The sequence below is a fragment of the Manis pentadactyla genome, chromosome 12 (assembly GCF_030020395.1).
Source record: "Manis pentadactyla isolate mManPen7 chromosome 12, mManPen7.hap1, whole genome shotgun sequence".
Classification (NCBI taxonomy): Eukaryota; Metazoa; Chordata; class Mammalia; order Pholidota; family Manidae; genus Manis; species Manis pentadactyla.
In genome coordinates, this window is record NC_080030.1 from 91104141 (window position 1) to 91122730 (window position 18590).

Below are 18590 nucleotides of genomic sequence, written 5' to 3' on the forward strand. Positions count from 1 at the left end.
CATTCTCTTACTCATAGCTGTCCAGTTTTGCCAACACCAGCTATTGAAGAGACCGTCATTTCCCCATTATATATCTCTGGCTCCTTTATCATATATTAATTGATCATATATGCTTGGGTTAATATCTAGGCTCTCTATTCTGTTCTGCTGGTCTGTGGGTTTGTTCTTGTGCCAGTACCAAATTGTCTTGATTACTGTGGCTTTGTAGTGAGCTTGAAGTTGGGAAGTGAGATCTCCGCTGATTTATTCTTCCTTCTCATGATTGCTTTGGCTATTCAGGGTCTTTTGTGGTTCTGTATGAATTTTAGAACTATTTGTTCCAGTTCATTGAAGAATGCTGTTGGTATTTATTTTTTATTTTTTTTGTAGATAATTATTTTTTTATTGAAGGGTAGTTGACACACAGTATTACATTACATTAGTTTCAGGTGTACAACATGGTGAATCAACATTTATATACATGACAATTCTAGGTACCAGCTATCACCATACCAAGCTGTTAAAATATCTTGACTGTATTCATTACATCCCGGTTACTTATTATTTTACCATTGGAAGTGTATACTTTTTTAAATTTTTTTATTTATTTTTTGTGAGGGCATCTCTCATATTTATTGATCAAATGGTTGTTAACAACAATAAAATTCTGTATAGGGGAGTCAGTGCTCAATGCACAATCATTAATCCACCCCAAGCCTAATTTTCGTCAGTCTCCAATCTTCTGAGGCATAACAAACAAGTTCTTACATGGAGAACAAGTTCTTACATAGTGAATAAGTTCTTACATGGTGAATAGTACAAGGGCAGCCATCACAGAAACCTTCGGTTTTGCTCATGCATTATGAACTGTGAACAGTCGGTTCAAATATGAATACTCATTTGATTTTTATACTTGATTTATATGTGGATACCACATTTCTCTCTTTATTATTATTATTTTTAATAAAATGCTGAAGTGGTAGGTAGATACAAGATAAAGGTAGAAAACATAGTTTAGTGTTGTAAGAGAGCAAATGTAGATGATCAGGTGTGTGCCTGTAGACTATGTGTTAATCCAAGCTAGACAAGGGCAATAAAACATCCACGTATGCAGAAGATTTCTCTCAGAACGGGGAGGTGAGGTTCTAAGCCTCACCTCTGTTGATCCCCAATTTCTCACCTGATGACCCCCCTGCGACTGTGCCTGTCTTAGGTTGTTCCTCCCTTGAGGAATCTTACCCGTCTCTGGCTAACCAGTCATCTTCCGGGGCCATACAGGGAAATGTGAAGTTGGTAAGTGAGAGGGAAGCCTTATTGTTTGAAATGGTTAGCTTTTTACTTCTTTGCATATTTATGCCCTGTGGCTTCTATGCCCAGCATTTGTCTTGAGTTATCTTTACCACTTGGAAGAATTATGATACTCGGTAAATTTGATATGAGGCACGAATTCTATTTAAGGGTTGTAATTAGGAAGGAAGAAGAAAAGCTATAGAAGTAGCAGGCGGCAGAAAACCTGGGAAGATTGATTATTTCTTTGACATATCTTCTTGTAGAGTAACTTCAGCATGTACAGGTTTTAAGCTACTACTTAAATTGCGCACACACATTAACATAATAGGAGTATAGTTACATAACCAAAGCATACCTGTAATTACCAGCCATCTCCAGTGAAACCAAGAAAACCAGTTAGGCACCTTAGGCATTTGTGAAAACTTATCTATGATATGGTGGATATTGTCCAACTGAACTTGAACAGTCTGAGAGAAATCAGACAAATTAAAACAACCCTTTCCTGGGGAAAGTTCACATCCCTTATGTTCTTTTAACAGTAAATAGTCTGTAGTTGTAAGATTTTGGAGCGCTACAATTTGCACTTCTCCTAATTCTTGATTGAGTTCCAACAGTATAGATCCAGTCAAATTCGTTGTTTTACTGTATGCACAGGCCAGCTTAGATATCTCCTTCCTCATTCCCATGGCAAGTCCAGGAGCTGGTGGGATGAGTGCATCTACAGCTGTAGCAGCACGTGGATCTTTGTTGGGGTTTTTTGATGATCATCTTCTGGCATGAGTCTTCCAGAGAGTGCTGATGTTGGAAGTTCTTTTTCATATCGTATCTTAGTTCATTTTCGGGGTAGCCCAATTAGGCTTTGATCCTCTGTATAAACACAAACAGACCCTTTGCCTACACTTTTATATGCCCTTTATACCCTTGTGTAGAACTCGTTGGAGGTTACCACACAGGAACTGCCCTTTTTTTTTTTTTTTTTTTGCTTTGTTTTTGGTATCACTAATCTACACTTACATGACAAATATTATGTTTACTAGGCTCTCCCCTATACCAGGTCCCCCCTATAAACCCCTTTACAGTCACTGTCCATCAGCATAGCAAAATGTTGTAGAATCCCTACTTGCCTTCTCTGTGTTGTACAGTCCTCCCTTTTTCTCCTACCCCCTCATGCATGCTAATCTTAATACCCCCCTACTTCTCCTCCCCCCTTATCCCTCCCTACCCACCCATCCTCCCCAGTCCCTCTCCCTTTGGTACCTGTTAGTCCATTCTTGAGTTCTGTGATTCTGCTGCTGTTTTGTTCCTTCAGTTTTTCCTTTGTTCTTATATTCCACAGATAAGTGAAATCATTTGGTATTTCTCTTTCTCCGCTTGGCTTGTTTCACTGAGCATAATACCCTCCAGCTCCATCCATGTTGCTGCAAATGGTTGGATTTTCCCTTTTCGTATGACTGAGTAGTGTTCCATTGTGTATATGTACCACATCTTCTTTATCCATTCATCTATCGATGGACATTTAGGTTGCTTCCAATTCTTGGCTATTGTAAATAGTGCTGCGATAAACATAGGGGTGCACTGATCTTTCTCACACTTGATTGCTGCATTCTTAGGGTAAATTCCTAGGAGTGCAATTCCTGGGTCAAATGGTAGGTCTGTTTTGAGCATTTTGATGTACCTCCATACTGCTTTCCACAATGGTTGAACTAACTTACATTCCCACCAGCAGTGTAGGAGGGTTCCCCTTTCTCCACAGCCTCGCCAACATTTGTTGTTGTTTGTCTTTTGAATGGCAGCCATCCTTACTGGTGTGAGGTGATACCTCATTGTAGTTTTAATTTGCATTTCTCTGATAATTAGCGATGTGGAGCATCTTTTCATGTGTCTGTTGGCCATCTGTATTTCTTTTTTGGAGAACTGTCTGTTCACTTCCTCTGCCCATTTTTTAATTGGGTTATTTGTTTTTTGTTTGTTGAGGCGTGTGAGCTCTTTATATATTCTGGACGTCAAGCCTTTATCGGATGTGTCATTTTCAAATATATTCTCCCATACTGTAGGGTTCCTTTTTGTTCTATTGATGGTGTCTTTTGCTGTACAGAAGCTTTTCAGCTTAATATAGTCCCACTTATTCATTTTTGCTGTTGTTTTCCTTGCCCGGGGAGATACGTTCAAGAAGAGGTCACTCATGTTTATGTCTAAGAGGTTCGTGCCTATGTTTTCTTCCAAGAGTTTAATGGTTTCGTGACTTACATTCAGGTCTTTGATCCATTTTGAGTTTACTTTTGTATATGGGGTTAGACAATGGTCCAGTTTCATTCTCCTACATGTAGCAGTCCAGTTTTGCCAGCACCACCTGTTGAAGAGACTGTCATTTCGCCATTGTATGTCCATGGCTCCTTTATCAAATATTAATTGACCATATATGTCTGGGTTAATGTCTGGATTCTGAGGTCTGTTCCACTGGTCTGTGACTCTGCTCTTGTGCCAGTACCAAATTGTCTTGATTACTATGGCTTTATAGTAAAGCTTGAAGTTGGGGAGTGAGATCCCCCCTACTTTATTCTTCTTTCTCAGGATTGCTTTGGCTATTCGGGGTCTTTGGTGCTTCCATATGAATTTTTGAATTATTTGTTCCAGTTCATTGAAGAATGTTGCTGGTAGTTTCATAGGGATTGCATCAAATCTGTATATTGCTTTGAGCAGGATGGCCATTTTGACGATATTAATTCTTCCTAGCCACGAGCATGGGATGAGTTTCCATCTGTTAGTGTCCCCTTTAATTTCTCTTAAGAGTGACTTGTAGTTTTCAGAGTATAAGTCTTTCACTTCCTTGGTTAGGTTTATTCCTAGGTATTTTATTTTTTTTGGTGCAATTGTGAATGGAGTTGTTTTCCTGATTTCTCTTTCTGTTGGTTCATTGTTAGTGTATAGGAAAGCCACAGATTTCTGTGTGTTGATTTTGTATCCTGCAACTTTGCTGTATTCCGATGCTGTTGGTATTTTGATAGGGATTGCATTGAATCTGTAGATTGCTTTGGGCAGGATGGCCATTTTGACAACGTTTATTCTTTGTACCGAAGAGCATGGGATGAATTTCCATTTATTAGTGTCCTCTTTAATTTCTCTTAAGAGTGTCTTGTAGTTTTCAGAGTATAAGTTTTTCACTTTCTTGGTTAAGTTTATTCCTAGGTATTTTTTCATTTTTGATGGAATTGTTTTCCTGATTTCTCTTTGTACTAGTTCATCGTTAGTGTATAGGAATGCAACAGATGTCTATGTATTAATTTTGTATCCTGCAACTTTGCTGAATTCAGATATTAGTTCTAGTAGTTTTGGAGTGGATTCTTTAGGGTTTTTTATATGCAATATCATGTCATCTGCAAATAGTGGTAGTTTGACTTCTTCCTTACCAATCTGGATGTATTTTATTTCTTGTGTTGTCTGATTGCCATGTCTAGGACCTCCAGTACTATGTTGAATAAAAACAGGGAGAGTGGGCATTTGTTTTGTCCCCGATCTTAGAGGAAACTTAGAGGAAAAGCTTTCAGCTTCTCACTGTTAAGTATGATGTTGGATGTGGGTTTGTCATACATGGCCTTTATTATGTTGAGGTACTTGCCCTCTATACCCATTTTGTTGAGAGAGTTTTTATCATGATTGGATGTTGAATTTTGTTGAATGCTTTTTCAGCATCTGTGGAAGTGCTCATGTGGTTTTTGTCCGTCTTTTTGTTGATATGGTGGATTATGTTGATGGATATTCGAATGTTGTACCATCCTTGCATCCCTGGGATGAATCCAACTTGATCATAGTGTATGATCCTCCTGATGTATTTTTGAACTCGGTTTGCTAATATTTTGTTGAGTATTTTTGCATCTGTGTTCATCAGGGATAATGGTCTGTAGTTTTCTTTATAGTAGATTGTTAAGATACCTGTGAGAGCACAGGTGTCTGGTAGTAAAGTAGGTGCTGAATGAATAAAAAGAAGTGGGCCATCTAACCCCTTCTCTTGTCCGTCTTGACTGAGTTATGGCCAGGCAAAGAAGTACAGGAGTGTTTAGTAACAGACAAAGCATTTAACGTGGTATACAGAAAAACCTGTTTTCTTCTCTCTCCACTACTCATTGAATACTTCTGGTCACCAAATGTGTAGGGATTTTTTTTTTTACCCACACCAAGCAATTATCTGGACACCAGCTGCAATTTAATTCAATTCTTATACTGTCTACATGGAGATAGCTCAGTCCCACAGGACTACTATTCCCTACCCTTCACCTCCCACTTCAGGTGTCATGCACAAGTCCAAGTCATCTGTCACCTGTGCTTCTGTGCTTCTGACCAACTGGCTATAAATCAGAGGTTCTCCGTACCCACTCTTCAGATTAGATTAATTTGCTTGGGTGGCTCACAGAATTCAGGAAGGTGGTATACCTAATAGATTTCCAGTTTACTGTAAAAGGGTACAACTCAGGAAGAGCCAGGTGGAAGAGATGTGTAGGGCAAGGTATGGGGGAGGGGGTGAGCTACCTTCCCCCATCTCTACATGTTCACCAGCCCAGAAGCTCTCTGAACCCAGTTCTTTTTGGGCTTTTCTGGAGGCCTCCTTGTGTGAGCATGATTGGTTAAATCATTGACCGTTGATGACTGAGTCAACCTCTAGCCTCTCTCCCTTCCTTGGAAGTGGGAGTAGGGGACTGCAAGTTCTACCCGTAATCACAGTTTGCTTCCCCCTGGTAACCAGCCCCCATCCTGTGGTTATCTAGGGCTTGTGGTTAAAAGCCTTATATGATTAGTAACACCCATTTCAACTTTAATGCTCTGGAGCTGTTTCATTCAGGAGCTGGGAACAAAAGATGTCCTTAGAGTTATCACTTAGATAATTACAAAAGTTTTAGGAGCTACGTACTGGAGTGAAAACCAAAATATGTACTTCTTAGTATATCACAGTATCACAAGGTGGTAACAAGACAAATGAGAGGAAAAAACGGCATATTTGGGGAACTACAGTTAGCTCAGTTTGGGGTAGGAGGAAAGGTAAAAGGTGCACTAGATCAGCTAGGGCAGAGGTAAGATTGTGAAGGTCTTTTTGTGTGTCATGCTAAAAAGTTTGTTCAATTCTGAAATGTACAGGTAAACTATTAAAAATTTTTAAAGTATGAATGGATAGGGAAGGATTGAGTGGGATATACTTGAGCCAGTATCATCAGTGTGTAAGCCGTGGGTAGGTTTGGGTCCCAGATACTAGGCAGCCAGAAGAAAGGAGCAGAAAAGGGGATACCAGAGATAAAACCTTGCGTTTTTTCAGAAACTTGCCTGGTGCTGTACCAGTGCCAGAATGGGGGATGAGTTTCTGTCCCTCCTCTAAGTGGTTATCACTTGGCTTTATGCTCCTGTGACTCATAAATTCAAGCTGTTGTTGTCAGTACTTTTACGAAGTAATGTTAATTAAGTAGATTTTTATGGGCTACTTGCTTAATCATATTGTATTTATGGATAATTGTGAATTCAAACTCCCCTTTAAAAACACACTTATTATATAACCTAGTTTATGATTTGAATATTGCCTGTAAAAACTTAATTTGCTAACACACACACACTGAGATGAAAATTCACAAGAGTAGAAATTTTGGTATAGTTTATTATTTTGTTGGCATTACTTGTTAAGGTTTCAAATTTATAACATTAAGATGTTTTTTTAAAGCCAATTTCTTCAAAGCTGTTAAAGAAATGAGTTGAAACGAACCCTTGATGAGTTGAACCCTTGAATCCAGTAGGAGACTGTATTGGAATAGAAATGTTAGAGTTCCTTTCTGAAATAATTTGAGTTGGATTTTTAAGCAATAAGTAAAAGTTTTTAATCAGTTTTTGTCATTTCTGGAGAAAGGATCGCCATTCACGATAGAACATAGTTAACCTCCTCAAGGCAAATATCCTACATCCACAAATCCTTTGTCCCCTGAATCCTTTCTTAAAGTCATTTCTTTCTCCATTGTTTCCTGAAACTTTGAATAATTACAGCCTTGCCAGCATTCTTGTCCTCTATATATTTTCCAGCCCTTCTTGACATCTGCCTTCATTATCACATCAGGTCATCATCAGGTTGACTTGGACTTTGATTTGTGCAAGACTTCTTAAACCTTCCTCTCTTTAACATGCAGCTTTACTGACCACCCATCTTTTTATTTCATATTACAACAGAGGAGTGGCCTAATTGTCCATTATTACTAGTAGCCCTTAAGGCATGTAACAGAGATGCAAATGTTTTACTGTAAGGTTTCTGGCTCAGACCTATTTCAAAATAGTATAAAATAACTATGCTATCTTATGTGAGAGCTGGAGGCAACCATATGGTCCCACTTCTTTCCCAGTTGTCCTTTCTTCACCGTCACTTTTAAACAGAGTTCTCATATGTATTCTTGACAGTTTTCTTCCTGGTCTCCTCGGTCCTGAAATCAAGGTCAGTTCAGGGTCCCAATAGCCTGCTTTAGCCTACAAATCTATGGTTCTGTTTTAGTAAAATAGTTTATTTCCTCAACTTGTGAAAATACAGACCCTTTCAGTTATAGTGTTTTTTTATGTTTTTTTTGCTTCCTTTACATCTTGCCTTTGATCTTGAATCACACATATTCCATTCCCATGAATGTGGCCACATCTTAGGGATGGCTTATTTCTCATATTTTAATTCTTTTGCCTTTTAAAACCCATTTAATCTCCTCACTACATATATATTTCAAATGACTCTTTCATTACTCCTGTCTTATAGTTCAAGATGCTAGTTCAAAAGAGAAAAGGTTTATTGTATCTCTTCCCACTTCAGATTCTTAAGATTGTCCGTCAGTGAGGTAGGTGATGTGGCATTCAGTTTTCTGGTTGAAACGAAATCCCTACTATTAAGTATCAAATAACTTTATTCTGTTTAAAGTGAATCTCTCCATTCATTACTAACAAGTTAGGAAATAATGGGGACAGTCTTAGTTTTATAATTGGGTTAAGATGGTTTTATTTCAGAAGGATTACAAACAAATATAGGAAATGAGATTAATGGTAAAGTTGACATTCACTGATTACTTACTATGTGCCAGACATTATACTAAACTATACCAGGTACTTTAATACATAATAGCCATAAATGCTCACAGAAATTTTAGAGGTTTAAATGCTATTTTGATATCTTATTATATAAATGGGATACAAAAGATCAGAAATGTTAAGTAACTTCCAAGTTTGCCTCGGTACTAGATAATTTTATGCCCAGCTCTTAGCTCTCAATGTTTAGGCTTTTTCTACAGTTGTATACATGTTACATACACATACACACCAGGCTAAGCTGCAGTGCTTTAGAAAGAGCATGCTTTCATAAGTTGGCTTTTGCAAAATCTGAGAAACGGAAACCTCAATTTTAAAATTACTAAAATTCACAGTCTGTTGATTAGTGGAGATTAAGTTAACATTTCCAATTTGCTCTTTTCACAGACTGAAGGGGCTGGACTTGCCACCTGTATAGAACTATGTGTGAAAGCTCTTCGTTTGGAATCAACAGAAAATACTGAAGTGAAAATATCTATTTGCAAGACCATTTCATGTTTGTTGCCTGATGATCTGGAAGTTAAACGTGCTTGTCAGCTGAGTGAATTTCTTATTGAGCCTACAGTAGATGCATATTATGCTGTGGAAATGTTATATAACCAGCCAGACCAAAAATATGATGAAGAGAATCTTCCAATACCAAATTCTCTACGCTGTGAGCTCTTACTTGTGTTGAAAACTCAGTGGCCCTTTGATCCAGAATTCTGGGATTGGAAAACCTTAAAACGACAATGTCTTGCATTAATGGGGGAAGAAGCATCCATTGTGTCTTCAATAGATGAACTAAATGACAGTGAAGTTTATGAGAAAGTAGTAGACTACCAGGAAGAGATGAAAGAAACTTCTATGAATGGACTTCCCGGTGGAGTTGGTGCTAATTCTGGTCTTCTTAAAGACATCTGTGATGAAAAGCAGAAGAAGAAAGAGATAAAACAGTTAAGAGAGAGGGGCTTTATATCTGCTAGGTTTAGAAATTGGCAAGCCTACATGCAGTATTGTGTGCTGTGTGATAAAGAATTCCTTGGTCACCGAATAGTGCGACATGCTCAGAAACATTACAAAGATGGGATTTATAGTTGTCCCATATGTGCAAAGAACTTTAATTCTAAAGAAACTTTTGTCCCTCATGTCACATTGCATGTTAAACAATCTAGTAAAGAAAGACTAGCAGCTATGAAACCATTAAAAAGATTGGGGAGGCCTCCCAAAATCGCACCTACCAATGAGAATCAGAAGACTAATGCTGTGGCCAAGCAGGAACAGCGGCCTATAAAAAAGAATAGTCTCTATTCAACAGACTTCATAGTATTTAATGACAATGATGGCTCAGATGATGAAAATGATGACAAAGATAAATCTTATGAGCCAGAAGTTATCCCAGTCCAGAAACCAGTACCTGTTAATGAATTTAATTGCCCTGTAACTTTTTGTAAAAAGGGCTTTAAGTACTTTAAAAATCTAATTGCTCATGTAAAGGGACATAAGGATAATGAAGATGCCAAACGCTTTCTTGAAATGCAAAGCAAGAAAGTTATTTGCCAGTACTGTAGACGGCATTTTGTAAGTGTCACTCATCTCAATGATCACCTACAAATGCACTGTGGCAGTAAACCATATATCTGTATACAGATGAAATGTAAGGCCGGTTTTAATAGTTACGCAGAACTCCTAACCCACCGAAAGGAGCATCAAGTCTTTCGAGCAAAGTGTATGTTTCCTAAATGTGGAAGAATTTTTTCAGAAGCTTATTTACTATATGACCATGAAGCACAGCATTATAATACCTATACTTGTAAGTTCACAGGTTGTGGTAAAGTTTATCGTTCTCAGAGTGAGCTAGAAAAGCATCTGGATGATCACAGTACTCCTGAACAAGTGCTGCCTCCTGAAGACCAACTTAATTCATCTGGAGATTCTGTTCAGCCTTCCAAAGTGAATCACAACACAGAAGGGAATGCTGAAAAAGAGAGATCCATGCTTCCTTCAGAAAATAATATGAGAAACACCTTACCAGCAGATAGAAGTGATGCTTGGGTTAAAAGCAAGGGAGAGTCAGCTGTGACCAAACAAGACAAGACATGCGCCTCCGAGCTTGGGCATGATGGACCGTTGTCAAATGGCTTGGAAAGCCCTGCTGCTGCTCCTCGCCTTCAGGCCAGTGAGGTAGCTGTGTCCATTAAGGTGTCCCTCAATCAGGGGCTCGAGGGCAACTTTGGAAAGCAAGAAAACTCACCTGTGGAAGGCACTGGTGAATCACTGGTTGCAGACTTACATGCACCAGTTGAAAATGTTTGTAATGATTTGTGTCATCCAGATTTCCAGGAGAGAAAAGAACAGGGTTGCTTTAATGAAGCCCAGGTTACTCAGAATTCTTTAGTAAATTCAGAAACCCTTAAAATGGACATTACTCCACAAAACTTAGGAAGACAGATAAACAACCTGATGACTTTTTCTGTGCAAAATCAGGCAGGATTTCAAAACAGTTTACCAACTCCCAAGTTTGACTGTGGAGGTAATGTTAAAACAACCAGTCTGTATAACTTACCGCTTAAGACATTAGAAAGTATAACATTTGTTCCACCGCAGCCCAACCTAAGTATTTCTTTAGGAACTCCATCAGTGCCTCCAAAAGCGCCAGTTCAGAAATTCAGTTGTCAGGTTGAGGGATGTACTCGAACCTATAATTCTTCACAGAGTATTGGGAAACACATGAAGACAGCCCACCCCGACCAATATGCTGCATTTAAAATGCAGCGTAAAAGCAAAAAAGGTCAGAAATCTAACAACCTAAGTACACCAAATAATGGAAAGCTTGTTTATTTTTTGCCATCACAGGTGAGCAGCTCTAACAATGCGTTTTTTACATCACAGACCAAAGCCAATGGGAATCCAACCTGTTCAAATCAGTTGCAGCATGTCTCACCTTCCATTTTTCCAGCTCATTTAGCAAGTGTGTCAACTCCACTGTTGCCCTCAGTGGAAAGTGTCATAAATCCAAATATACCTTCTCAGGATAAAAATGAGCAAGGCAGTAGTATGTTATGTTCCCAAATAGAAAATTTATCCAATACTACTTTGCCAGCACAAATGGACCATCTAACCAAAACAGTTTTGCCTTTGAATATTGACAGTGGCTCAGATCCTTTCCTTCCTTTACCTGCAGAAAGTAGTTCAATGTCTCTCTTCCCTTCACCAGCAGATAGTGGGACTAATTCTGTTTTTTCCCAACTGGAAAATAATACAAATAATTTTTCCTCGCAGATTGAAGGAAACACGAATTCCTCCTTTCTTAAGGGAGGTAATGGTGAAAATGTAGTTTTCCCTTCACAAGTCAGTGTTGCAAATGATTTCAGTAGCACCAGTGCCCAACAGTCAGCACCTGAAAAAGTTAAAAAAGACCGTGGGCGAGGCCCAAATGGGAAAGAAAGGAAACCGAAGCACAACAAGAGGGCTAAATGGCCTGCAATTATCAGAGATGGGAAATTTATCTGTAGCAGGTGTTACAGAGCTTTTACTAATCCCAGATCTCTGGGTGGACACTTGTCTAAGCGATCTTACTGTAAACCACTGGATGGAGCAGAAATAGCTCAAGAACTTCTACAGAACAGTGGACAGCCTTCTCTTCTTGCTAGCATGATTCTTTCGACAAATGCAGTGAATCTGCAGCAGACACAACAGTCTACCTTCAATCCAGGAGCATGTTTTAAAGATCCATCATTCCTGCAACTTCTTGCTGCTGAAAATCGCTCATCAACATTTTTACCAAATACATTTCCTCGTGCTGGTGTGACTAACTTTAATACAAATGTTAGTCAAGAAGGAAGTGAGATCATTAAGCAGGCTTTGGAAACTGCTGGCATTCCCAGCACATTTGAGGGTGTGGAAATGCTGTCTCATGTTCCAACAGGTTGTGTCTCAGATGCAGCACAAGTAAATGCAACAGTGATGCCAAATCCAACTGTGCCACCCATCTTGCAGACTGTATGCCACCCAAACCCCCTGCTGACAAACCAGAATAGAACACCAAACTCCAAAACTTCCTCCATTGAGGAATGCAGCAGTTTGCCTGTTTTTCCAGCAAATGACTTACTACTGAAGACTGTTGAAAGTGGCTTGTGCTCTAGTTCATTCCCTAATTCTGGTGGACCATCACCAAATTTTACCAGTAACAGTTCACGTGTTTCAGTTATAAGTGGGCCTCAGAACGTAAGGTCCGGTCATTTAAATAAAAGGGGAAATAGTGCTTCTAAGAGAAGAAAGAAAGTTGTTCCTCCACTAATTGCACCTAATGCTTCCCAAAACTTGGTAACAACTGACTTAACAGCCATGGGACTTATAGCAAAGAGTATTGAGATACCAACTACTAACCTTCATTCAAATGTAATTCCAAATTGTGATCCTCAGGGTTTGGTGGGAAATCTAACACAGAAACTGAATAATGTTGACAATCAGTTATTTATGACTGATGTGAAAGAAAACTTTAAAACCAATCTTGAGTCCCATACAGTGTTGGCTCCTTTAACATTAAAAACTGAAAATGGTGATTCCCAAATGATGGCTTTGAACTCATGCACAACTTCAATAAATCCTGATTTGCAGATTTCTGAAGACAGCGTTATGCAAAACTTTGAAAAGACTCTTGAAATTATTAAAAATGCTATGAATTCTCAAATACTTGAGGTAAAAAGTGGATCTCAGGGTGTTGGTGAAGTATCACAGAATGCCCAAATAAATTATAACATTCAGCTTCCTTCAGTAAATACTGTACAAAGTAACAAAGTACCTGATTCTTCTCAGTTTACCTCCTTCATAGGTGTTGTGCCAGCAAAAAGTAACATTCCTCAGTCTGAAGTATTACATAAGGAGGATCAAGTGCAGGAAATTTTAGAAGGCTTACAGAAATTAAAATTAGAAAATGACCTATCCACTCCAGCATCTCAGTGTGTACTAATAAATACATCAGTGACACTGACTCCCACTCCTGTTAAATCAATTCCAAATGTCACAGTTGTTCAGCCAGTTTCTGAAATAATAAGCAACATTCAGTTTAGTGACAAAGTTAATAAACCCTTTGTGTGTCAAAATCAAGGTTGCAATTACAGTGCTATGACAAAGGATGCACTATTTAAGCACTATGGTAAGATTCATCAGTACACTCCAGAGATGATTCTTGAAATTAAGAAGAATCAGTTGAAATTTGCTCCATTTAAATGTGTAGTACCTACATGTACAAAAACATTTACAAGAAATTCTAATCTCCGGGCACACTGTCAGTTGGTACATCATTTTACAACAGAAGAAATGGTAAAGTTAAAAATAAAAAGGCCTTATGGAAGAAAATCTCAGAGTGAAAATTTGTCAGTCCCACGAGTCACACTAGTAAAAAGACAGCTAGCTATTACAGAGGAAAATAAAAGGGAGTTCCAGCCTGCTTTAGAATTGGGAACAGTGAAGGAAAATGCTGTCAGTAATGTAGCAGTGATCCCAGAAAAACAACTTACAGAAAAAAAAAGTCCTGAAAAAACAGAAAGCTCTTCACAAGTGATTACAGTTACTCCAGGACAATGTAATACAAATTGTCTCATGAACATAGAAACCAAAGGACGGAAAATTAGGAGACATAAAAAAGAAAAGGAGGAGAAAAAACGCAAGAGGTCAGGTTCCCAATCCCTTGAGTCTCCGACAAGATACAGTCCTTACAGACCTTACAGGTGTGTTCACCAGGGTTGCTTTGCTGCCTTTACAATACAGCAAAACTTAATTCTGCATTACCAGGCTGTTCACAAATCAGATCTACCTGCATTTTCTGCAGAGGTGGAAGAGGAAAGTGAAGCTGGTAAAGAAAGTGAAGAAATTGAAACTAAACAAACTGTGAAAGAATTCCGATGTCAGGTGAGTGGCTGTTCTCGAATTTTCCAAGCAATTACTGGCTTAATACAGCACTACATGAAACTTCATGAAATGACTCCTGAGGAAATTGAAAGTATGACTGCATCTGTGGATGTTGGGAAATTTCCATGTGACCAGTTAGAGTGTAAATCTTCATTTACCACATATTTGAACTATGTTGTTCATCTTGAGGCAGACCATGGAATTGGGGTAAAGGGAAACAAAACTGAAGAAGACGGCATATACAAGTGTGACTGTGAAGGCTGTGACCGTATATATGCTACTCGGTCTAATCTCCTCCGACACATATTTAATAAGCATAATGACAAACATAAAGCTCATTTGATTCGGCCAAGAAGATTAACACCTGGTCAGGAAAATATATCAAGCAAGGCAAACCAAGAAAAGACAAAGACTAAATACAGGGAGACAAAACACAGATCTGGAAAGGAAGAAATCAGAATGCCTAAGACCAAACGAAAGAAAAAAAATAATTTAGAGAACAAGACTGCAAAGATTGTTCAGATTGAAGAAAATAAGCCTTATTCTCTTAAACGTGGAAAGCATGTATATTCTATAAAGGCTAGAAACGATGCCTTATCTGAATGTACAAGCAGATTTGTAACCCAGTATCCATGTATGATAAAGGGGTGTACATCAGTTGTTACAAGTGAAAGCAATATAATTAGACATTATAAATGCCACAAATTATCTAAGGCATTCACAGCACAACACCGTAATCATCTTATTGTCTTCAAACGGTGTTGCAACTCAGAATTAAAGGAAACTTCTGAGCAAGAAGTTAGTAAGAGCGATGCGAAAGATTCTGATACCTGTGTGTCAGAGAACAATGATAACTCGAGAACAGCTACAGTTCCACAGAAGGAAGTTGGAAAAAATGAAAAAGATGAAATGGATGAGCTAACAGAATTATTTATTACAAAATTAATAAATGAAGACAACACAAGTGTGGAAACCCAAGCTCATACCTCTTCAAATGTAAGTAGTGATTTTCAGGAAAATAACACCAGCCAATCAGAAAAACCAAAAGCAAGTAATTTGAAGAGAGTTAACAAAGAAAAAAATATCTCCCAAAATAAAAAGAGGAAGGTTGAAAAAGCTGAGCCAGCATTGCCAATTGAGTTAAATAGTTTGCATAAAGAAGAAGAAACTGCTGTTGCAATTCAAACCACTGAGGAGCATCCTGCATCTTTTGACTGGAGCTCATTTAAACCAATGGGATTTGAAGTATCATTTCTGAAGTTTCTTGAGGAATCTGCAGTGAAGCAGAAGAAAAATATGGACAGAGACCATCCAAATAGTGGAAGTAAAAAAGGATCCCATTCAAATTCAAGAAAAAATATTGACAAGACTGCTGTGACCAGTGGAAATCATGTATGCTCTTGTAAAGAAAGTGAAACCCTCATACAGTTTGCCAACCCATCACAGCTTCAGTGCATTGACAATGTAAAAATTGTTTTAGACAAGACTTTTAAAGATTGCGCTGAGCGTGTCTTAAAGCAGCTTCAGGAAATGAAACCTACTGTCAGTTTAAAAAAACTTGAATTACACTCAAATGATACAAATGTGTCTATTATGAAAGAGATCAGTATGGGAAAAGCCACAGGGAGAGGGCAGTATTGATAACTAACGTGCTATAAATACATCATTCATGCTTTTTTTAAAAATAGGAAGCCATCACGCATGCTAGAATTGTGAAATGTTTTCATCATTTTTGTTTTTGACATGAATTAAGCTGGCCAAAAACAAACAAAAAAAGAAAAACATGACATTTGTCATGTAAAGCTTTCTTTTTATCCCTATGGGACTTAAGGAACAGAATCGGTATTTCAGTTACTGTAAATAGAGGAGCTAAACCTCAAATTTCTATCAACCAGTTGCCCTTCCCGTGAACTAAATGGAATTATCTGTGTGATTGATATGTTTCACCAGATCACGGCTCATGTATAAACAGTACTCTTTGTAGATACCTTTTTTGTATATATTTATTACTGTAAATCATTTGCTGCCATCAGCAGTGTATAAGTCTAAACTATTAAATGACACATTTATATTTGGAATTTTAATTTTTAACCAAGTGACCAAGTTTTTAAAACTTCTTTTATTGTTTTAAATTAATTTTTTGAACTAAAACTAGAAACTCTGCCATAGTTCATTTTTACATAAAACATTTATTTACAAGATGATTTCAAAGTTACTTCTCACAAAGTAGACATATTGTATCAGTACCTTGCTCTGCTTTGTAAATTTATTCCTCCAGGGTTTTTTTTGGTGGTATTCATGCAAAATTAAAGCAGATTCTTTAGCAGTTTCCTATAGCTACAATTTTTCAATGCTTCTGATTGGACACAGTTACCATGATTCCATGAAATACAATGGAAATGTGAATAAAGAATTTACTACATCAAAGATTTTAAACATTCGGTATTAAAAGAAAATCCTTTGTGAATGTGATAGAAACTAGTAGTGTGGAGCAATGTAAATATTTGAGGTGGTGATTTGTGAAGTAGCCCAGTATTGCCTTAAATAAAACCACATTTCATTTCTTGTTTTATACATGTGATCTTATAAAAGTTTTTTTTCCCCCAATTTTCTGAAATTTATAGATTGGTGTATAGCTTTAAACTGTATAAACTTTTGTGGAAAGATTTTTTTAAACATTTTTATAAATCTTAAAATTGGTATCATCAAAGTGAGCCCATCTTGTGTTTATAAAATGCAAGAGTCCTTAACATTTATAATTACATAGATGAAACACTTTCTATAAGGAAGTTGGATGTTTTGATTTTACTGTTTATAGGTGTTAGATTGTACAGATTTGTATTTTCCCACCATATCTAATGATACTTTTTTCATTAGATTGGTCTTCCAGAGCAGTATTAGTTGTTATAATTGATTATTTTGGTTATTCAGTATATAGCTAGCACAGTTTAGCTCTATTCACCATATTTATACTGTGGATTAATGGCCAGAGATAGAGGTTATGTCAGGAGAGTTTATGATCTTCCTTTAAAGTCCAACTTTAAAATGTACTGGAAACAAAAGAAAACATCCTTTCAAACTTTGTTTCTTTTTTCCATAAATAGTAGTTTTGATTTTTAACTTGGTGTTTGTCATAAACCAGTTTACGGTCACAATGTTATTAGCCTGAGGTTTTGATGATGTGATGATATGAAAATGTGTATATTCCCTGTGCAACATCCAATTTGCAGGAAAAATGAAGCACTTAACATTTACTGAAATTGCTGGTACTCTGAATAAATAAGCATGGTCAAGGAATGAATTATTTTCTTTTGGAAAATATTTTTTAAAGTTTTATTATTAAAGTATTATAGTTTTATTTTTAGGGCCTAAGGGTTATATTGAATATTTGGTTTCACCTCAAGATTTATTACCATTATGCATAAAACTTGACACATTAAAATCCCTACCCTTTGGTAAGCCCACTGTTATTTATTAAAATAAAACTTGTTCTTATGGGTGATTAGTACATGTTTTTTTTCCTAAATTAACAATAACTTAACTTTGAGTAATTTTAACTTTAATTTTTGTTAACAACTGAATGTTTCTGGGCAGTTTTCTTAGAAGTTGACATAGCTCTTAAGGGAGGCTCTTGGCCAAACTGCCATATGTAGTTGCAGTAGCAAGCAGATTCATTTCTGATGGGCGTAGCAGTGAGCTGCTGTTCAGTGAAAATGCCAGTGTCTTGGGACTTTTCTTTTGCTGATGAGCTTCAGAAAGTTGACCACTAGCTATTTCTGTAATTATTCTCCTACACGTCAGTGGAAAGAGTTTGCCAACATTGGGTTAAATTTTTTATCCAAGTACTGTATGCTACAAGAAATTAGGGCAGAGTGGGCTTTTTAGCATGGAACAGAAAACTTGAATTATGGTATAAAAATAAATATGAATTTATAGAACAGCATGCTGGTAAAATCTGCTATGGAGTGTAATGCCTAAGTATTAAAAAATCATAAAGTATGTATTTTTCATGGTATACTTGACTTCAATATTGCCGTTGTCTTGAGATATTTTCACCTACAGCCTAAATTTGCCTGAGGTTTCAGCATTTAAAAATGGATTTTTGTCCCTTCTAAACCCAAAGAATTTGAATCTTACAGATCAGAACCTGTCCAAAATACATCATTGTATTAAGTGAAGTGAAACAGTTTGGGAAGTTTTTTGGCAATGTTAAGTTCACCATAGTTAAATTATTATTTGAAAGTCTTGGGATGAATAGTTTTAACAAGGCAAATTTTGAGTATCAGGTAAGCAAACAGTTATAGCTCTTCAGATAAATAGTACATAAATACTACAGAGACAAAGGG

At 37.3% G+C, this 18590-nt stretch overlaps 1 protein-coding gene across 4 annotated transcripts in view; it reads left to right on the forward strand.

Moving 5' to 3' along the window:
* The window catches only part of ZNF292 (zinc finger protein 292), a 77184-nt gene extending 58940 nt beyond the window's left edge, over positions 1–18244 (forward strand). For all 4 annotated transcript variants that reach the window (XM_036912159.2, XM_057489407.1, XM_036912162.2 and 1 more), the window contains one exon: positions 8740–18244. In XM_036912159.2, the coding sequence (XP_036768054.2) occupies positions 8740–15885 (7146 nt within the window). In that variant the 3' untranslated portion in view covers positions 15886–18244. The remainder of the gene's footprint in view (positions 1–8739) is intronic.
* The last annotated feature ends 346 nt before the right edge of the window (positions 18245–18590 follow it).